This window comes from Geotrypetes seraphini, chromosome 10 (assembly GCF_902459505.1).
Source record: "Geotrypetes seraphini chromosome 10, aGeoSer1.1, whole genome shotgun sequence".
Lineage (NCBI taxonomy): Eukaryota > Metazoa > Chordata > Amphibia > Gymnophiona > Dermophiidae > Geotrypetes > Geotrypetes seraphini.
The window spans coordinates 50,015,945-50,038,678 of NC_047093.1; the positions used below are offsets into that span (position 1 = coordinate 50,015,945).

The following is a 22,734-nucleotide window of genomic DNA, read 5'->3' on the forward strand; positions in this document are numbered from 1 at the left end:
GGTATTTGTTTTAGGATTTCTGTACATGGGAGATTCTCCTGGTTCTCCGAGGACAAACAGGATGGTAATAACTCTCGGACTCTGTCGGATGTCACCTGGCAAGGAATGCTCCTCAGCAACTATTCTAGAAGTTTATGGAAGTGTATCACTGTGCCTGCATGTGTAATTCCACGGGCCCAGATCAGTCTTATTTTTCCCATGGAGCAGGTTGAACATCTTTTGCATTGTCCTCAGCTTGTATCAAAATCCATTCCTCATGTTTTTCCTAAAATGTTCTTATTGTATGGATTTTCACCGTGTTAAGTCCTGTCGCACAGGGCCTTTACCCTTTACCAACCTTAGATAGGTGTTTTCAGCATTTTTTAATTTTTCCATTATTTTCTGTGACCCACTAGGTTGTCTTAAACCTTGGGTTCCTGGCAGGTTCAATTTTCCTCCATCAGGTTATTTTGATTTTGCTGTGGTCATTTTTCTAGATATGTCCTAGAAAACTCCCAGTGGTTTTAAAAAGTGCAGCAGGACCATGTCTCTTTTATAGATGACCACAATTGGTACTTGCAGTGTCTACAGCCCAAGGATGATTCCTGTACTGGTAAATTGTATGCATCAAAGGTTGAGAGAGATCGACATTAAGAGGACCTCCCACCTTCAACATCAGACATTGATAGCGATTGTTGGGACTGGGCATTCTCCAATCCCCTCCAAGGAAGAGGAAAGATTCATCCTTGTCTTCCACACCAAAGGATACTGATGTGGTACATAGGGTGGAGGCCAAAAAGCATTAACATTGATCCTACTCAGGGCATGATATCCACTGAATTTACCAGTACCCTCAAAGTGCTCTTGACATTAAAATAACTTCTGTGTCGCCTGATATACCGGTACAGTTCCTTATGGATGGTTCTTTCAGTGCATGCAGTTCTTTCGAGGGGCCCACTGTGGTGCTGGAAATTCCCCAGTTAGTTCACCCGTTGCCCGTCCTTCCCAATGACTCCTTGCCGGCACCCACTCTGGTTCTGGTGAGCACCCGGTTGCGTGAATTTTATCCAAAGTGGGCAGAGATCACGTCCAATCAGTGGGTCCTGGAGGTGATTTGGGACAGTTATGCTCTGGAGTTTACCTGTTCATTGCCAGATCATTTTCTAGCTTCTTCTTCTCAGGTGGTGTGGAAGAAGCAGGTTTTTCACCAGATCCTACAGAGATTGCTAGATCTCAAAGCAGTGGTTCCAGTGCCCCTGCAGGAGTTTTCCACCAGCAGGTACTTGATTTACTTTGTGGTGCCCAAGAAAGAGGGGACCTTTCAGCCCAACATAGATTTGAAAAGGGTCAATAGGGCTTTCAAAGTTCCATCTTTTTGTATGAAGACTCTGCAGTCTGTCAGCCGAGGGAATATCTGACTTCTCTTGATCTGACAGAGGCCTACTTGTATGTTCCAATTCGGGCCTCCCACCAGTGTTTCCTGCGCTTTGCAATCTTAGGTCAGCACTTTCAGTTCTGTGAGCTTCCCTTTGGTCTGGCCACAGCTCTGCGGACATTCACCAAGGTTATGGTGGTTGTAGTGGCGGCATTGTGCAAAGTCAGTGGGTGAACATAAGAACATAAGCAATGCCTCTGCTGGGTCAGACCTGAGGTCCATCTTGCCCAGCAGTCTGCTCACGCGGCGGCCCAACAGGTCCAGGACCTGAGCAGTAATCCTCTATTTATACCCTTCTATTCCCTTTTACAGCAGGAAAATGTCCAATTCTCTCTTAAATCCCAGTACTGTATTCTGCCCTATAACGTCCTCTGGAAGCGCATTCCAAGTGTCCACCACACGTTGGGTAAAGAAGAACTTCCTGGCATTTGTATTGAATCTGTCCCCTTTCAACTTTTCCGAATGCCCTCTTGTTCTTTTATTTTTTGAAAGTTTGAATAATCTGTCCCTCTCTACTCTCTCTATGCCCCTCATGATCTTATAAGTCTCTATCATATCCCCTCTAAGTCTCCTCTTCTCCAGGGAAAAGAGACCCAGTTTCTCCAATATCTCAGCGTATGAAAGGTTTTCCATCCCGACGTGTCACTCTTCTCTGAACTCTCTCGAGTAACACCATATCCTTCTTAAGGTATGGCGACCAAAACTGGACGCAGTATTCCAGGTGTGAGCGCACCATCGCCCGATACAGCGGCAGGATAACTTCTTTCGTCCTGGTTGTAATACCCTTCTTGATTATACCTAGCATTCTATTCACTCTCTTAGCAGCCGCTGCGCACTGTGTCGTCGGCTTCATTGACCTGTCCACCATTACCCCCAAGTCCCTCTCTTGGGTACTCTCATTCAATAACATCCCTCCCATCGTATAGTTGTACCTCGGGTTTCTGTTTCCCACAAGCAATACTTTACATTTCTCAACGTTGAACTTCATTTGCCATTTTGTCGCCCATTCCCCTAGTTTGTTCAAGTCTCTTTGCAATTCCTCACAGTCCTCTTTAGTCCGAGCTCCCCTAAATAGTTTGGTGTCATCTGCAAATTGTATTATCTCACACTTCGTCCCTGTTTCTAGATCATTTATGAATATATTAAATAACAGCGGCCCGAGCACCGAGCCCTGCGGAACACCACTCGTGACCCTCCTCCAGTCAGAGTAGTGGCCCTTCAACCCTACCTTTTGTTTCCTACCTGCCAACCAGTTTCTGATCCATCTATGTATGTCTCCATCCACCCCATGGTTCTTCAGTTTCTGGAGTAATCGTTCATGAGGCACCTTGTCAAAGGCTTTTTGGAAATCAAGGTATATGATGTCTATGGGGTCACCTCTGTCCATCTGTTTGTTAATTCCTTCGAAGAAGTGTAGTAAGTTGGTTAGGCACGATCTCCCTCTGCAGAAACCATGTTGGCTGGTTATCAGAAGTTTGTTTCTTTCCAAGTGATCATCGATGTTTTCTTTTATCAGTGCTTTTGCCATTTTTCCCGGAACCGAGGTCAGACTCACCGGTCTGTAGTTTCCCGGGTCACCTCTTGATCCCTTTTTAAAGATGGGCGTGATGTTGGCCGTCTTCCAATCCTCCGGGATCACGCCTGTTTTCAGGGATAGGTTGCATATTTGCTGCAGTAGTTCTGCTATCTCCTCCTTTAGTTCCTTCAGAACCTTTGGATGGATTCCGTCTGGACCTGGAGATTTGTCAATTTTTAGTTTATCTATCTGCCTGTGCACATCTTCAAGGCTCACTTCCATGAATGTTAATTTTTCTGCTTGATTTCCATTGAAGAATTGCTCAGGTTCCGGTATGTTGGTTGTGTCTTCGTTCGTAAATACAGACGAAAAGAACATGTTCAGTCTTTCCGCGACTTCTTTCTCCTCCTTCGCTACTCCCTTCCTGACTCCATCATTCAGCGGTCCCACCTCCTCCCTAGCTGGCTTTCCCTTTAACATATCTGAAGAACGGTTTGAAATTTCAAGCTTCCCTGGCTAACCTCTCTTCATACTCTCTTTTGGCTTTTCGAACCACACGGTGACATTCTTTTTGATACTTCCTGTGCTGTATCCAGTTCCCTTCAGTTTTGTCCTTTTTCCATCTCCTGAATGAATTTTTCTTATTCTTATCGCTTCCTTCACTATTTTAGTCATCCATATCGGGTCCTTTATTCGACTCTTTTTGCTCCCCTTTCTGAATCTGGGGATGTACAGATTTTGTGCCTCGCTTACCGTGTCCTTGAAAAAAGACCAGGCATGTTCTGCCATCCTCCATTTCTTGGACGTGTTCCTAAGTTTCTTCCTTACCATTTTCCTCATTGCTTCATAGTTTCCTTTTCTGAAGTTGAAAGTTGTCGCCATGGTTCTCTTTCCTTTTGGTATTCCTGCTTCAACTTTGAACTTGATCATGTTATGGTCACTGTTTCCAAACGGTCCCACTACTTCCACTTCCTTTGCAGGTTCCTTTAACCCATTTAGGATTAGATCCAAAGTGGCATTTCCTCTCGTCGGTTCTCTAACAAGCTGCTCCATGAAGCAATCTTGTGTAGCCTCCAGGAATTCTGTTTCCCTAGCGCATTTTGAGTTTCCAAGACTCCAGTCTATCCCGGGGTAGTTGAAGTCTCCCATAATAACTGTGCAACCGCTTTTGCATTCTTGTTTCATCTCGGCTTCCATTTCCTTATCGATATCTCCGGTTTGCCCGGGTGGACGATAGTATAGGCCCATTTTTATTTCATGTCCCTTTCTACCTGGTATTTTAACCCATAGCGATTCCAGCTTGTTGGTTGTCTCCGCTGTGTCTATTCTTGTCGATTGTATGGTTTCTTTTATGTATAGGGCTATTCCACCTCCTTTCTATCCTGACCTGTCCTGGCGATAGAGCTTATATCCCGGCAGTGCTGTATCCCATTTGCTTTCCTCATTCCACCATGTTTCAGAGATTCCAATGATGTCTAAGTCTTCTGCATTGGCCACGGCTTCTAATTCCCCCATTTTGTTTCCTAGGCTCCTTGCATTAGTATATATGCAGTTTAGATCCTGGCATTTAAGTGTCTTCATTTCCTTTCCCTGTGTTTCGGTCTTTAGTGTCTTCTCTTTTGGTACACTCCTTCTAACCTCTTCTTCTGGGTTAGTCGACTCCTGTAATTTGTCCGTTGTTTCTTCCCAGCCTTGCATTCCCTTAGTATCATCACGTGATACCTTCTTCCAAATCATCGACGCTAGGTCGACTGTCGGCTTTCCCCTTCCTCTTAGTTTAAAGCCTGTTCTATTCCTCTCTTGACGTTGTTTGATAGAAGTCTTGTTCCCGCCGCGCTCAGGTGCGGTCCATCTCTCCTGTAGAGCTTGCTCTTGCCCCAGAACGTTGTCCAGTTCCTCACGAAGTGGAATCCTTCTTCCTCACACCATTTCCTCATCCACGCATTTATTGATTGTAGTTCCTCCTGCCTTTTCACATCTGCCCTCGGTACCGGTAGGATCTCTGAGAACGCTATCTTCTGGGTCCTCATCTTCAGCTTCATTCCCAGGATCTTGAACTGTTCTATCAGCGTGCTCCTTCTGACATCATTCGTCCCGATGTGGATCATCACTGCGGTCTCTTCCGTCTCCACTCCTTCCAGGATCTTCCCAATTTTGTCCACGATGTCCTTGGTTCTTGCTCCTGGGAGGCAAGTCACCAGTCGATCCTCTTTCCCTCCTGCTATGTGGCTGTCCACATGCCTTAGGATCGAGTCTCCCGCTAGGATTGCTGACTTTCCCTTCTTCAATTTTCGCTTCGGTCTCAGGTCAATGTCCCCCGTGTGCTTCGCTCTTTCTTCTTCTGGACATCGACTATCCAATTTCTCCCCCTCTTGTGGTGTTCCTCTGTGGGTGTCTTCTTTGGGGTCATCTGCTTCTTGTTCTCCCTTCCGTGTTGGTGTTGGTATATCTTCATCTTTCATCTGAAGTTTATCCTCTTTCACCCTCCTCCTGTATGCCTCCTCAATGAAATTCTCGAGTTCTCTGACTTCCTCTTCGATGTGTCTCTCACTCCTGAAGTCTTCAGCTGTTTTGACTGGGTCCTCCATGGTGTAGAGTTCTTCTAGCTCCTGTATCTTGTCCTCTAGTCGCTTGACTTCCTTCTTCAAGCTTTTCAGCTCCTGGCACCGACCGCATACATATGACTGTCTCCCTGAGGGGAGGTAGTCATACATATGTCAGTCCGTGCAGAACACTGGAAAGCTCATCTTCTGGTTCCCCTCTGCTTCCATTGTTGTTCCTGCTTTAAGATAACAGTTAAGATTATGTGTTTCTTCTGCGCCTGAATGTAACAAAAGGCAGTATAGTCCAGCTCATGACATCCACAGCAAAAGCAAGAAAAATAACTTAGCTGCTAATGGCCTCCAAATCCAAATCCAGGCCAGGCAGTCCTTACACCTTATACTGCCTTTTGTTACATTCACCCACTTATTCATCTGTATTAGGCGTGCTGTTTGATACCACCTGGCAGGCTACTTTAGTTGCCTTGTTTTCTTGGACTATTTTTCAGCATTTACACTTAAACAGCTTTTGTAGGAGTGGAGTTTTTTTGGCCAGATGAAGCTGAACTGAGGTCTTTTTCTCCACTTCTTTTCTTTTTCCTTTTTCCCTTTCTCTTTGGGGAGTGTAAATGTTATTGGTTGTAAGCAAGGCCTTGTAGTGTCGCTTGTGTGTGTGTATCGTTTGTCCGTGTGGGTCTGTTTCTTCTTCCCCATCCGAGGTGGGCTTATCCAGTGCCACTTTCTTTTGCTCAGTAGTCCCTGGCTGTGGTTCTGACTCCCTTGATCCCCTGACTATTGTATTTTTTAAATTTCTCTAGTTTCTTGCATGTAGACATCCTGGCTCGACCAACTATCGTTATTGGGGAAGTGATTTTACCCAGCACTACTGTAGCACCTTAATTAAGCATCAAACCTGACGGAGCTCCTGCTTCAAGCTGATATCTCCATCCATGATGTCACTTCCTCTGCCTTAATTTTATTTTTTTTTAAATCTGCCATTTGATTGTGATGTTCTTGGGCCTTGCCTGTTGCAGGCTTTGTTGTAATTTTTTACTTTTATTCAGGGCAGTTTGGAAACTACAGATTCCCAAGAAGAAGATTTCCATTCTGCTTCCTCCCTTTGCAGTTGAATTCTAATAGCTATCCACACTAGACTGATCAGGTGTCATGTGATGTTGACAGGTGGGAAGATGCATGCATGTGCAGTGACCCAATTCCAAAAGCTTCTAGAATAGCTGTTGGGAGTGTTCACACATGGTCTCGTCAAATGACATCACCCAAGAGTGAGTATTCTGTTGTCCTTGGAGAATACCTGCTACAATTGAGTAACTAACTTAGGCTTTTTACTTTTCATCTTTCCAGTTATTGAGCAGACGTAATGCTCTGCATGAGCGGGCCATGTATCGCCGAACACAACTGGCAGACTCCTTCCACTTGCAGCAGTTTTTCCGAGACTCTGATGAGCTTAAGAGCTGGATCAATGAAAAAATGAAAACTGCCACAGATGAAGCGTACAAGGTATGGGTAACAAAGACAGTGTCTCAGAACTCCATCTCCAGGTTCTGTTGTACTTCAAAGGTGGAGTTATGTATACAATATTCTGAGAGTGCTGATACTGTAATAGATTTCCTGATATCCTTTAGTCAAAAATAAAATCATAGCAATTTACCTAATTAAAATTAAACATTAAATTAAAATACTTCATTTTATGAAAAAATATAAAGCAGAATTAAAATATTAAAATCATTAAACAGCTAGGACATGCCTTTTATGAAGCTTTAGGGGCTTTGGTTATGTTTTTTTGGCTTGGGGTTTGTTTTAAGATAGTTCAATTAATAGGGTGGGTGGAAGGAAAGGAGCTAAGGGCAGGGTATTTTTGCGGTATACAAAAATAGTTATTATTATTATTATACTCCAAATGAGGTCGCACCATGGAGCAATACAGGGGCATTATGACATTCTTAGTTTTGTTAACCATCCCTTTTTTAATAATTCCCAGCATCCTGTTTGCTTTTTTGGCCACCACCACACATTGGACAGAAGGTTTCATCGTATTATCTACAATGACACCCAGTAGTTAAAGGGGGAGAGGTAGGATGGAGAGTTAGGGATAGGGAAGGGTTCAAGGTTGATTCTGGTGGAATGAGGGACACTTTGCTAGAAGAATGAGAGGTTATAAGAACCAAAACCTCTTGTTTGAGGATTCAGGTAAATTGTGAGTGTTTCTTAAAAAAAAGAGAGCGAAAACTAAGAACTGTTGATGTATGAACACGTCATTTAACATAAGTTGATCTGACTTTGTTTTAGATTACCTTTGTATGCATTGTGTTTTGAAATGCTTAAAAAAAGATGCAAAGTAAAATGAAACTGGCTACCAGTGCCAGGTACATTATGTTTAAATGTCTTTTACCTTGTGTAGGACCCATCCAACCTGCAAGGCAAAGTCCAAAAGCACCAGGCTTTTGAAGCAGAACTTTCAGCCAATCAGAGTCGCATCGATGCTCTAGAGAGCTCTGGTCAAAAGCTCATTGATGTAAATCATTATGCATCAGATGAGGTGGCTTCCCGTATGAATGAGGTGATCACCCTTTGGAAAAAGCTTTTAGAAGCCACAGAACTGAAAGGTGAGATTTATTCTTTTCTATTCCGTTTCATATTTATGCTCTTCATTTTTTAAAGAAAATCCTCACTTGAAAATGGTTTAGAAAAACAACAGATTTGTTCTGTTCACAATTATGTGGGAAAATAAAAATAGCATCGTAAAATATGTATACTGGATAAAGTGGGAGAATTTAGAGGGTGGGGCAGGCCTGAACAGAGTTTATGCACTGAGCTGCATTTGTGTTCAGAAGTACAGAATGAATGATGCCTCATTTCAACAGGCAGGCTAAAAGTTTTACACTTAAAGCAGTTTGCAGAATTATTAGAATTCAAGTACATTAAGTCCCTTCCCCAAAGAGCTAAGTGGGTACCTGAAATGGTGGGAGATAATTCTATGTGCAGTTCACTGTCAGCAAAGGAAGGAGAAATTTAGGTTCTTATCTGCTAATTTTCTTTCTTTTAGTCTCTCCAGACTAGATGGGTTTACGTTCCTCTGCCAGCAGGTGGAGACTGAGACATTGACTTTTGGCTGTAGTATAAGTGGGCTGTGCAGTCCGATCTACAATCAGTCTGATGAATAGCCAAGCAGCAACTAAGAACTTAATAACTGTGAACTATAAACACCAACGGCACTCCCAGAAGGAGAATATCAAGTAATCATCCAGAATGGACAGGGAAAACACTGTTGGATATTGATTAGAATAAGAACCTTCAAAAACTTCCCCACAGCTCGCCAACTAATCCAGACAAACCAAACACTGCTGCTCTTGATGAACTCCTCAACGACCCAGATAAAAAAATACTGCATAAAAAAAAGCGTACTCTTTGAGAAAAGACACCAAATAAAAATGACAGGGTGGGGTTTGTGCCAGTCTGGAGAGACTAAAAGAAAGAAAATTAGCTGGTAAGAACCTAATTTCTCCTTCTTTAGCGTTCCTCCAGACCGGCACAAAAATGAATATGACTTATCAAAGCAGAACCCATCATGGGTAGGATCCCCGAAGGGCTGCCACAAGAACATGCTCACCGAGTCCTGACACTCCTGAACATCCATACGGTAGTGTTGCACAAAGGAATGGAAAGAAGACCAAACTGCAGCTTTACAGATATCCACAGGATGGACAAGAGAAGATTTGGCCCAAGAAGCTGCCTTCCCCCAAGTGGAATGAGCTTTGAGAAAATCCAGAACAGGCTTTTTTTGAAGAAGGTATACCGAAGCGATAGCTTTCTTGATCCAGCGTGCAATCATAGCCTTGGAAGCACTGTCCCCCTTACGAGGACCTGCTAAGAGGACAAAAAAACAATCCGACTGACGGAATTCCTGAGTCTGCTTAACATAAGCGTAATGGACTTTACGGACATCCAATTTGCGCAACTGTCTCTGCTCCAAAGAGCCCTCCTGACTACCTAAGACCAGAAGGTGAACGGACTGGCTGACATGAAAAGGCGAAACCACCTTTTGGTAGAAACAAGGGAACTGGCCATAGCACGACCCGCTCCCTGGAAAACTCCAGGAAGGGAGGTCTACACAAAAAGGCCTGTAGTTCGGAAATGGTGCCTCGCTGATGTAATGGCTACCAGGAACACCGACTTGAAAGTAAGGTCCTTCAACGTGCAGGAACCAAGAGGCTCAAAAGGAGAATGCACTGATACGGAAAGGACCAGATTGAGATCCCAGGCTGGAACCGAAGGACGAACTGGAGGCTAGAGCAATTTCGCTGCTTTCAAGAATTAAATCACATCCGGAGAAGAGGCCAAACAACCATGCAGAAGATCACGAAAAGAAGACAAAGCCACATTCTGAACCCTGAGGGAGGACCAGGTAAGACCCTGGTCCAGGCTATCCTGCAAGAACTCCAAGATATGAGGTAAAGATGCGTGAAGGGGAACCATGCCATGCGTGGAACACTACTAGTCAAAGAGACGTCAAACTTTCCTGAGAGGTTGAAAGTCTCTGAGAACCTAAGTGATCACCTTATCTGAATAACCTTTCTTACTTAGGCGTTCCCTTTCAAGAGCCAAGCCGTAAGACAAAAGGGACCCGGATCGAACATTGGAATGGGACCCTGAGTCAGAAGGTCTGGCAAGAGGAGCAGCTGAAGAGGATCTTCCTTGAGAAGCTGAACCAGATCTGCATACCATGGGTACCTGGGCCACCACGGAGCCACCAGGATCACGCGGCCTGTGTGTTGAGCAATGCAACAAAGAACTCTGCCCACCAGTGGCCATAAGAACATAAGAATTGCCATTGCTGAGTCAGACCAGTGGTCCATCATGCCCAGCAGTCCGCTCACGTGGCAGCCCTCTGGTCTAAGACCAGCACCCTAACTGAGACTAGCCCTACCAGCGCATGTTCTTGTTCAGCAGAAACTTGTCTAACTTTGTCTTGAATTCTTGGAGGGTGTTTTCCCCTATAATAGCTTCTGGAAGAGCGTTCCAGCTTTCTACCACTCTCTGGATGAAGAAGAACTTCCTTACGTTTGTACGGAATCTATCCCCTTTCAACTTTAGTTTTATTAAGTTTTTTCAAGTTTTATTATGATTTTATATACCGCCTATCAAGGTTATCTAAGCGGTTTTACAATCAGGTACTCAAGCATTTTCCCTATCTGTCCCGATGGGCTCACAATCTATCTAACGTGTGCCCTCTTGTTCTCCCTACCTTGGAGAGGGTGAACAACCTGTCCTTATCTACTAAGTCTACTATCCCCTTCAGTACCTTGAATGTTTCGATCATGTTCCCTCTCAATCTCCTCTGTTCGAGGGAGAAGAGGCCTAGTTTCTCTAATCTTTCGCTGTACGGCAGCTCCTCCAGCCCCTTAACCATCTTAGTCGCTCTTTCGAGTAGTACCATGTCCTTCTTCATGTACGGCGACCAGTGCTGGACGCAGTACTCCAGGTGAGGGCGTACCATGGCCCGGTACAGCGGCATGATAACCTTCTCTGATCTGTTCGTGATCCCCTTCTTTATCATTCCTAGCATTCTGTTTGCCCTTTTTGCTGCTGCCCCCGCCACATATTGTGTGGACAGCTTCATCGACTTGTTGATCAGAACTCCCAAGTCCCTTTCCTGGGAGGTCTCTCCAAGTACCGCCCCGGTCATCCTGTATTCGTGCATGAGATTTTTGTTACCGACATGCATCACTTTACACTTATCCACGTTGAACCTCATCTGCCATGTCGATGCCCATTCCTCGAGCTTGATTATGTCACATGGAGGAAAGACATACAGCAGGCCATCCGTCAGCCAAGCTTGCACCTGAACATCCAGCCCCTTGGCCTGGTAATCTCTGCGCTGACTGAAGAACCTTGGCGCTTTGGTGTTGACACTCATTGCCATGAGGTCCATGACCAGCCGTCCCTAGGCCTGAACAATCAACTTGAAGGCCTCTAGCTTGAGACACCACTCTCCAGGAGTCAGCACATGACAACTGAGGAAGTCTGCCTGGATGTTGTCCACTCCTGCTATGTAGGAAGCCAAGATGTTCAGAAGATGAGCTTCTGCCTGATCCATGAGAAGAGATGTCTTTTGCACTACTAGATGACTCTTGGTTTCCCCCTGACGATTGACATAACCCACCGCCATGGCATTGTCCGAGAGAACCCGTACCAACTTGCCTTTCAGCAACGCTTGAAAAGCTAGCAACACCAACCGAATAGCTCTGCTCTCCAGAATGTTGATCGACCAGGTCGCTTCCTCCAGTGACCAGCTACCCTGAACCGACCGACCGAGAGTTTGAGCTCCCCAACTGAGGAGACTGGTGTCTGTAAAAGCACTGTCCACTGGGGCTAATCCAGACCCAATTTCAACATTTGATCCTCGGGAAGGAATACTGTCCCCAAGCTTGTTTCAAAGAAAACTCTGAGATACTTCAAGTGCTGAGACAGAGCCAACCGACTTTTGGACAAGTTGACCATCCATCCCAGTGACTTCAGGAACTCCACCCAGGAACTCTCCTGAAAGGACTTTGCTCGAATCAGCCAGTCGTCCAGATGGAGATGAACCAGAATGCCCTCCTTCCGCACGGCTGCCACCACAACTACCATAATCTTGGTGAAAGTCCATGGAGCCTTGGCCAGACCAAAGGGAAGCGCACAAAACTGATAGTGCTTTCCTAAAATTGGAAAGCAAAATAATTGTTGATGGGAGGCCTGAATTGGAACATGCAGGTAGGCCTCCATCAGATCGAGAGAAGATAGAAATTCCTTAGCCTGAATAGTAAGATTTATGGATTTCAGGGTCTTCATGCGAAAAGAAGGAACCTGAAGCATCCTGTTGATACCTTTCAAATCCAAGATGGGCCGAAACGACCCCTCTTTCTTAGGCACCTGCCTGTATGAAACACCTGAGGAGGCACTGGGACTACTGCTTTGAGGTCATGCAACCTTTGCAGCGTCTGACTAAATGCCCGCTTCCTCCAAGCTGCCTGACAAGCAGAAGAGAGGAAACAATTTGGCAAGGGCCAGGAAAACTCGAGAGCATAGCTGTCCTGAATCACCTCTAGGACCCACTGATCCATTGTGATCTCAACCCACCCCTGGTAAAACTCCTGCAAGCGTGCTCCCACCGAAACAGGTGGAAGGACCCGCAGTGAGTCATTGGGCCAGACGGGTGGAAGAAGAGGCAATGGTGGAGTCACGACTTTCCCCTGACGGGCACCCCAAAAGGACTGCATGCGCTGAAAGAAATGTCCTCTGGAAGGAAAAGTGGCCACATCGCGGCCAGGGTGGTTCAGATGAAAATCACACATATGCCCACGGGCGCCGCCACCTTGCTACGCCTGGTGAGGACAGTCCTCTGGAAGCCGGGGCACCTTAGAGTCAATCAAGGCCTGCACAAGCTTATCCAATTTCTCTCTGAAAAGAAAGGAGCCTCTAAAAGGAAATTTACTGCGGTTAGCCTTTGAGGTCGCATCCACTGACCAACCTCGAAACCACAGAGTATGTTGAGTGGCCACTCCGAGGGCCATGGACTTGGCAGACGCCTGCAAAAGATTATACATGGCATCCGAGAGATAAGAATTACCGAGCTCAATCTTAGCCATCTCCTGATCCACTAAGAACCAATCATCAGACTCCCAGTCCAGGCACCCTCCCCCAGACCACAGGAAACAAGCCCGGACTACCAAACCACCATCTGGACAGCCAAGGCAGCCACATCAAAACTCTGCTTAAGAAGAGAGACTATCTTACAATCCTGGGAGTCTCTCAAGGCCAAACCGCTTTCAACTGGCACTGCATGTTTACGTGCGATAGCCGCAACCACCGCATCAACCACAGGAGACTTAAAGGTATCCCTGTCCCCATTAGGAATGGGATAGAGCCTGGTCATGGACCGTGCCAAGCAGAAAGGTGTGTCCAGAGTCTTCCACTGTGCATGTACCACATCCCAAATATCCTGATGCATAGGAAAAGAACAGGAGGCTGACCGGATCTCCTGAAGCAGGGGGTCCACAACACGAGAGGGGTCCTTCGCTCCCTCCTCAAAGCACAAAATCAAGGAAACCTGAAGAATAAGCTCCTGCAAGTCTTCCCAGTGAAAAATGCACACGACTGACGCATCCTTGCTGACCAGTATCTCCAAAAAACAGCCATCTGCACCATCCGTCCCCCAAGAGGATCTTAGGTCTTTTGACTGATCCACAGGATCCTCTTGGGGGGATCGTAAGATAATCCTCATTAAGTGAAACTGTGTCTGCAAACAAAAAATTCTCATTGCTGCTTGGACAAAGTCAGAGGGGACTGGGCAGGAGCAGTTGCCGAGGGGAGCTGAATGGGGGCAGATGTGGAAGGCAAAGGCCCCCCTCAAAAAAAAAAAGCCCCCCCATGGAAGAAGCAGGACCCACAGCCACCTATAAGTAAACCTTATACATGGCTAAAACAAAATCATGACAACCCACAACCTCATCCCCTGGCAGCAAAGAAGCACTCACTGCAGAAGCAGGAGAAACGTTTAAAATCTATTCCTTTCTCTCTAAGACAGGAGGGAGGTCACCTGAGGCCACAGGCAAAATGGTGGAGCTTCCCGCCAAAACTGAGGAAAATGTAATGTAATGTAATTTATTTCTTATATACCGCTACATCCGTTAGGTTCTAAGCGGTTTGAAGAAAATATACATTAAGATTATAAATGAGAAGTAAGAAGGTACTTAAAAAATTCCCTTACTGTCCCGAAGGCTCACAATCTAACTAAAGTACCTGGAAATTAATAAAGAAGAGAAAATAAAGATGGTTGAAAAAAGAAAAATTCTATGTGAACTTATAGGATGGAAATTAAACTGACAGTGAAGAACTGTATGAAAAATACATATGGAATGCAGTTAGAGAGGGTAGGTTACAATCTATTTATGGTATTTGTTTAATTGGAAGGTGTTAAGGTGGGTAATTTGGGGGAAGGTTATCTGAAGGTAGGTGAATCTTCTGGAGGTAAAAGAGGAGGGGTTAAGATATTTGGATGAATTGGATTGGAGGAAAAGTGCACTGAAAAATATCTCCCCCAAGGCCTGTAGCCACAAAGAGGCCTGAACAGACTCATCCGTTAAAGCAGAACAGCAGGCAGCAGCTGCTGTAGCAGTTAGGGAGTCCCCAGCACTATTGATGGTAAGGGAAACCTTATTTCCCTGATTGTCTGTGGCTGGGGAAATCACTGTGTGGGTGGTAGAAGAAGCCTGGGCTTCCCCACTGCCTGCAGCTGACAAGTGGTGCATGCTTGAAGGGGAACCCTGCTTGCCAGCACCAGAAACTGACGATTCCCCTCGCAGCGGCCAGAGCACTTCATTCACACACTGGCTGCGTTCGCTGCTCATCGGGCACAAAATAAGCACTTTTTCCTTTTAAAAGTGCTCAATATGAACTACAAAAGGAAACACAAAACTGCCCGTTAACAATTAACTTCAGTTAAGAACATAAGAAGTGCCTCTGCTGGGTCAGACCAGAGGTCCATCGTGCCCAGCAGTCCGCTTGCACGGCGGCCCATCAGGTGTAGGACCTGCTTAGTAGTCTTCTATATGTACCCCTCTATCCCTTCAATCCTTTTTTTTTTTTTCCTACCTTATCTATATCCTTCTAACTGTACCCTTCTTCATCCTATATCTTCCCTATCTATATCCTTCAATAACTTCTTCTTTCAAGAATTTATCCAATTTCTCTTTGAAACCCTGTAACGTACTCTGCCCTATCACACCCTCCAGAAGCGCATTCCAGGTATCCACCACCCTCTGAGTGAAGAAGTACTTCCTGGCATTGGTTCTAAACCTGTCCCCGTTTAGTTTCTCCGAATGCCCCCTTGTTATTGTAGTTCCCCGTAGGATGGAGAATCTGTCCCTCTCCACATTCTCAATGCCCTTCATGATCTTATATGTCTCTATCATGTCTCCTCTGAGTCTCCGCTTTTCCAGGGAGAAGAGCTCCAGTTTCTCTAACCTGTCTGTATACGAAAGGTTTTCCATACCCTTTATCATACGTGTAGCTCTTCTCTGGACCCTCTCAAGTATTGCCATATCCTTCTTCAGGTACGGCGACCAGTACTGAACACAATACTCCAGATGTGGTCGCACCATCGCTCGATACAGCGGCAGGATAACTTCCTTCGTTCTGGTCTTAATACCCTTCTTGATGATACCCAACATTCTGTTTGCTTTCCTTGACGCTGCTGCGCATTGTGCTGATGGTTTCATTGTGGTGTCCACCAGCACTCCCAAGTCCCTTTCAAGATTGCTCTCCCCCAGTACCAACCCCCCCATTTTGTAGCAGAACCTCGGGTTCTTTTTCCCCACATGCATGACCTTGCTAATTAAAAGCTTCCCTTCAGACCGGCACTGCCTCAGGATTTTTTTTATAATACAACTTTAACAAGTGAGCAGACCCCAGTGGCTATATGTCTTGCCTGAGCAGTGGTAAGGCTTACAGCTGAGGCATCTCTAATCCAAAAAATTTTGGGGAGGTGGGACGGACCCCTGTAAGGGTCCCCCAAGCTCAGTCCGGCTCCCACAAACAGGGATAAGAATGTCACTAATCAAATCTATCAGGCCCTACACTAAACCAAGGCCCTACACTAAACCAAGGAAAGACTGCACAGGCTTTCCACCTCTACTTGTTGGAGACTGAGAACAGATTGATTGTAAATGGGACTGTACAGCCCACTTATACTACAGCCAAAGTCGATGTCTCAATCTCCATCTGCTGACAGAGGAACGTAAACTGATCCATTTCTGTGCCGGTCTGGAGGGATGCTAAGGAAGTAGGATTTTTTTTTTTAAATTTCTATTCATTCAGTCCAGAGGGCTTGGCAAAGTACAATTAAAGGAAGGTAAAATACCACCAGTATATAAAAACTGGACTTAAAACATGGATTTTACATTGGTGTGAATGAAGCAAACAGGAGCAAATAAAGTTCCACGTAGTGCAAATCAAAGAACAAAGTGGGGCTTGTGTGGAATCGGGATTCAAAATTAACTTGCACTGTAAATTACAGCAAAGTTCAATATAATTCTCTCTTTTATAGATGAAGACTCTATTACATCTCTTGACATGGCTGTGTTTTGGCAAGCCCGCCTTCATCAGTAGGACAAATAAAATGATTAAAAAGCCTAAAAATAGTAAAAAAATAAGACATAAATAATAGAATAAAATACAGAAGATTTGTATATTAATATATCACATATTAAATAATCATATATGAAGTATAAAAAAAATCTAAAATTAACATAAAAAGATATGTATATAGCACTTCATGTCATAGGTCATGTATTGGATGAAAACCATGTGTAAAATGTAAAAAAATAATATAAAAAGAAATATTTACTTACATAAGAGTACCTTGATGTCAAGATGAGTAATGAAAACACACTTAAATAAATCTAGTGATGAAATTAATAATTAAAAGATTAAACAAGCAATCTAAATGCACTAATACAAATAAAAATGTACTAATGTAAAAAATACTAATATAGATTGAAAAAATTGTGCATAATACAATTAATAGATAAACCATGCTTTCTAATATAAATTAAGTATCCCCAATGAGAAAACATGAGAGAAAGCAAAACACACTTACTTACAAGTGAATAAAAACACTATACCCATAAAGTATAGAAACTGCCATCCTTAGATAAATTAACTATAAACAGTAGTGGGCTTTACTTAGAGATATACCAACCATGATGTGAAAATTCTAGCAGAAAACCAAGGATTGACTGCTAAATATAAATAAGAAAAAGAATCTGACTAAACAAAACTGCAGTATTGCGCAGTGCTGACTGGAGCGAGAGTGCATAGATCATAACAGCAAATAAGTAAAAAAATTAGTGTTCATGCAAAAGTATATCCTTAAAATGAAAAATAGGGGTTTTTTTGTTTGTGGTTTTCTTTTTTTTTTAACAAAGCCTCCCTTTATCCTGAAAATAATTCATACACTATGAATGCACACTGTTGGGAGAAATGTTAGAATGTTGTACCTTCAAATGCTGCTGATATTGGTGGCTATGCACTACTGCAGATGCAGCTATGGAAGCCCAGCTGGTTCAGAAAACTATATAAATCAAAGCCACTGATGAAACAACTACAAAAGCCCAGTTAGGTCAAAAAATGTAAACATCAAAGGAAGACTCGCCCACTGGAAAAAAATTTACTTCCCCCTTCCCATTTTACAAAACTGTAGCATGGTTTCAGCTGTGGTGGTAACAGCTTCGATGCTCAAAGGAATTCTTTGAGCGTTGGAGGCAGAGCTGTTACCACTGCAGCCGGCATTAAAAACCGTGGTATGGTTCTGTAAAAGGGGAGGGGGGAGGGTTGATGATGAAATATATTGTAAACATTTTACTCCATGTCCATGTACTCCAATGGAGCAGTATAAAATATTCATGTACAAAAATTAGAAAGTGTCTGATATACGTAAAATGAGTTCAAATTCATTAGTCGGCAATAATTGAAACTAAAGATGTGTATAAAGATATATTGTGATTAATATACTTCAATTAAATGGACATGGCCCTCTGTTGGTTGAATGAATGACTGTTTCATGAGAGTGGTCCTGGGGTAGGGACTGTAAAACATAAAGGAGTCCTTTTACTAAGGTGCTAGCCGATTTAGCGAGCATCACAAAAAAATGTCCATGAACAAACAGGTTTATAGGAAGACTAGGATATTGATGAACTAATCTAAGGGATTAGTAAACATGCCTCCCAAACTTTCCTCAGACAAAGATGGATATGATAAAACCTGAAAGCATAAATAATACTGTCTAAGGTTGTGAAGAGCATTGGCCTGTTTTTCCTGTTTTTCAGCTCATTGCTTTAAGTACCAGTTCAGTCCTCACAGTTTGATAAACTCTATCCTCTTCACTGTGCAGGCATAAAGTTGCGTGAAGCCAACCAGCAGCAACAGTTTAACCGCAATGTGGAAGACATTGAATTGTGGCTATATGAGATAGAGGGGCACCTGGCATCTGATGACTATGGAAAAGACTTAACCAATGTGCAGAACCTGCAGAAAAAGCATGCGCTGCTGGAGGCAGATGTAGCTGCTCACCAGGTGTGTGGGAAGAGGGGAGTGCAGAATGGTGTAAGCTGCTGGGATCATGATTTGCCCAACTTTTTTCCCACATTAGCATTTAGGAAGCTTGGGAAAGAACAGATTAGAGATTGGTTGGTTTACTCTCCTCCCCCAGTCAAAAAAAGTGTTCAATTATCCATCTAGACATATACAGTGATACCTTGGAATCCGAACGCCCCAGTGCTCGAACAACTTGGCATCCGAACGCCCTGCAAACTGTATATGTATGTTTGAGCCCCAGAATCCGAACTCTGCTTTGGAATCCGAACACCCTGCACATTGTATGTGTGTTTGTGCCCCAGAATCTGAACTAATAATGATAATAATAACAACAGTTTATATACCGCAGGACCGTGAAGTTCTATGCAGTTTACAAAGATTAAAAGAAGGTACAAATAGATTGAACTTAACAGGGTGGAAGCTAGTGATTAACAGCTCAAGGGATCAGTTATTGAGGAGATTTGTAAGTCTGAAGTCATCTTATTTAAACTATATAATATGATTTTATATAATTGTAAATCGTTTAGCATCCCGAATAAGCGATTCATCAAATACTAATAAAAACTTGAAACTTGAAAAACTTGAGAAAGAGTTGTACGGGACAGCTGCCTAGATATTTCAGGAACAGATATGTTTTTAGGCGTTTCTTGAATTCCCCATAATTAGTAGGATTCCCCATAATTAGCAATTGTTCTAGATCTTTACCCCATAATGCTGCCTGATGTGAGAAAAGGTGTTGATGGTGTCTTGAGTTTACATCCTCTAACTGGAGGAAAAACAAAGATCGAATGTGAACTTCTCTTATGTCTGTTGGCTGAAAAGGAGAAAAGGTTAGTTATGTATTTAGGGGCTAGACCATATAGTACTTTAAAGCAGAAACAGGCAAACTTAAACTTTACGCGTGCCTCCATCGGTAGCCAATGCAGCTGTCGGTAGTAAGGTGTCACATGATCAAACTTCTTCAGTCTGAAAATCAGTTTGACCGCTGCATTTTGCTTTAATTGTAATCGTCGCATATTCTTTTGGGAAATTGCTAAATAGGCGATGTTACAATAATCAAGTTGACTCAGTATGAGGGATTGTACCAGTATTCTAAATGCTGGCATATCAAAATATGCTCTAATGGATTGAAGTTTCTAGAGAGTGAAAAAACCCTTTCTGATTAAGGAGTCTACCTGGTCCTTCATGGTTAGATACTGGTCTAGTGTTACACCCAATACCTTCATAGTAGACTGAATAGGATAACTAAGGTTATTGATGCAGAGCGGTGTTTGGTGTCAAGCGGGTGTGGTGAAGCTACAAAATAATTTGTTTTTTCTGAATTAAGTTTCAGTTTGAATTCAGTCATCCATTGCTCCATCAAATTTAGTGCTTCTGATGCCTTGAGAGTAATTTCCGAGAGAGAGTTAGTAAATGGAATGATGATCGTAAAGTCATCTGTGTAACTGAATAATTTTATCCTTAGCTGGGTCAATTGCGCACCTAGTGAGGAAATGTAGACATTGAAAAGCAATGGGGATAGTGGTGATCCTTGCGGTACGCCAGATGGATTGCTCCAGGTATCGGAGAGATCGTAATTGAAACGTATTTGATAGGTACGGGATGTAAGGAAGCCTCGGAACCAGTCCAACACCTCTTCCTTAATACCAATTGCATCTAGGCATTGTAGCATTTTCTCATGGTCAACTAGGTCAAAGGCAGAGCTCATATCAAATTGCATGATCAGGGCATTAAGGCCCTTACTGAACAAGAGACGCAGATTATCTAAGATGGCCGCAATTACTGTCTCAGTACTAAACAAAGGTCTAAAGCCAGATTGAGTTTCATGCAAAAGAGAGAACTGATCAAGATATTCCATCAGTTGGGAATGTACCAATCCTTCCATGATTTTTACGATAAATGGAATGGATGCTACTGGTCTATAGTTGGTTACCAGTGCTGATGATTCTTTACTATTTTTTGGGATTGGGGTTATTATTATGTGACCATTATTAGTGAGGAACTCTGCTTTGGAATCCGAACACCCTGCACATTGTGTGTGTGTGTGTTTGTGCCCCAGAATCGTAACTCTGCTTTGGAATATTTGTTAATATTTTACCTTAAAATCCAGTGTATTTACTGTTAAAATTTGAGTTTGTGGGACCCAGGAACGGATTAATCCAGTTTCTATTATTTTCAATGGGAAAATTTGTCTTGGAACTCGAACGCTTTGGAACTCGAACAGGGTTCTGGAACGGATTAAGTTCATATTCCAAGTATTACTGTATTGCAATAACAGAACATCTCTTCAGTACAGTGATGACAAACTACCTTTGTCACAGAATCCTTAGATTCTCACTCTGTTAACATGGGAGGATCTGTCTAATTTAGTCTTAAACAAGTGTAACAGTTCCAAGGACCTTGTAATATTGTTTTTTTCTGTTGCTGAATTGCAGGACAGAATTGATGGTATTGCTATTCAGGCCCGGCAGTTCCAAGAGGCAGGACACTTTGATGCAGACAATATCAAGAAAAAGCAGGAGGCTCTGGTTAGTCGCTATGAATCTCTTAAAGAGCCTATGGTTGCACGGAAGCAGAAGCTAGCAGATTCACTTCGCCTGCAGCAGCTGTTTCGTGATGTGGAGGATGAAGAAACTTGGATTCGGGAGAAAGAGCCCATAGCAGCTTCCACTAACAGAGGTTTGTTTTCAAGTCTTGAGTATTGATGTGCAGAGCAGTTGGAAAGCATCTTGATAATGTTGCTGGGTATCTTTTGAGCTGGTATAAGTTGAACCCTCTGTTTTAGGCAAGGATTTGATTGGTGTCCAGAACCTCCTGAAGAAGCACCAGGCCCTGCAAGCTGAGATCGCAGGTCATGAACCTCGCATTAAAGCAGTTAGCCAGAAGGGAAATGCAATGGTGGAGGAGGGTAAGCTGAGAAACAAACTGAAATGAAATTTTAAAACATTTGCTTTTTTTTAAAGTGCTTTACCATCATTGTCCTAATCTTTTTTTTCCTCTTCCATACATCATTTAGGCCATTTTGCTTTAGAGGAGGTGAAAGCAAAACTTAATGAGCTGCATCAAAAATGGGAATCTCTCAAAAGCAAAGCATCCCAGCGCCGGCAGGATCTGGAGGACTCACTTCAGGCCCAGCAGTATTTTGCAGATGCTAATGAAGCTGAATCTTGGATGAGGGAGAAAGAGCCTATCGTGGGCAGCACAGACTATGGAAAAGATGAGGATTCTGCTGAGGTGAGGAGGCTCATTTGTAATTAACAGGGTGACAGTTTGCATAGCCAAAAAGCTGCAGAAGCTTGACTCTATAACACTTGTTTTTTCAGGCTCTTCTGAAGAAGCATGAGGCCCTGATGTCGGATCTCAGTGCATATGGCAGTAGCATCCAGGCTCTCAGAGAACAGGCACAGTCCTGCAGGGTAAGAAGGATCTTTGGCTTTGTGTGTAGTGGGTTCTGCCATGAGACAGCCAAATAGAGACTTGGGGTGTTTTAGATCCTCAATTATCAGGGCAGAAATCAGTAAGATAGAACAACAGGATGGAGAAAAGAAAAAAATGTAGAAAGAGCAGCAGCCATAGGGAATAAAGCTAGAAATGGCAACACCACAAATTTAACACAATGTATTACTTTCCTTTTATCTGTGTGTTAGGTTTCTAAATCTAAATATTTGCTTTCAACATACAGAACTTGATAAAAGGCTGTTTACTCAAATTGTTGGAAAGTTGACTCTGTTAGAATGTATTGTCACATATAGTATGTAAGCTGACATAGTGTACTAGACAAATTTGGAGCAAACATTTTTCTGGCCTTAGGGCATTATCCAATAATCTGAACTTTGTTTGAAGGTGGTCTCTTTCCCAAGTAGCAGAGAATTAGAAAACTTTCTGAAATTTGATAATTTCAAGGATGTCAAAAGTGCAATCCTGCAGGGCTGCAAACCAGTCAGGTTTTTGAGCAGTCCGTTCTGAATATTAATGAAAACATTTGCATGCACAGTCTCCATTGTGTATATCAATCATATGCATTAGGAATATCCTGAAAATTAGCCTGGTTTGTGGCTTTCCAGGGTCACAGTTTTGAAACCCCTGGAATTATCATAATGACTGTCTAAATT

The 22,734-nt window shown here is 43.3% G+C and overlaps 1 protein-coding gene across 8 annotated transcripts in view; it reads left to right on the top strand.

Annotated features, from left to right (window-relative positions):
* The window catches only part of SPTAN1 (spectrin alpha, non-erythrocytic 1), a 160,683-nt gene that overhangs the window by 53,578 nt on the left and 84,371 nt on the right, over window positions 1–22,734 (top strand). For all 8 annotated transcript variants that reach the window (XM_033960196.1, XM_033960194.1, XM_033960195.1 and 5 more), the window contains exons 14-20: window positions 6,833–6,988; window positions 7,890–8,094; window positions 18,420–18,601; window positions 21,058–21,301; window positions 21,408–21,530; window positions 21,639–21,856; window positions 21,946–22,038. In XM_033960196.1, the coding sequence (XP_033816087.1) occupies window positions 6,833–6,988; window positions 7,890–8,094; window positions 18,420–18,601; window positions 21,058–21,301; window positions 21,408–21,530; window positions 21,639–21,856; window positions 21,946–22,038 (1,221 nt within the window). The remainder of the gene's footprint in view (window positions 1–6,832; window positions 6,989–7,889; window positions 8,095–18,419; window positions 18,602–21,057; window positions 21,302–21,407; window positions 21,531–21,638; window positions 21,857–21,945; window positions 22,039–22,734) is intronic.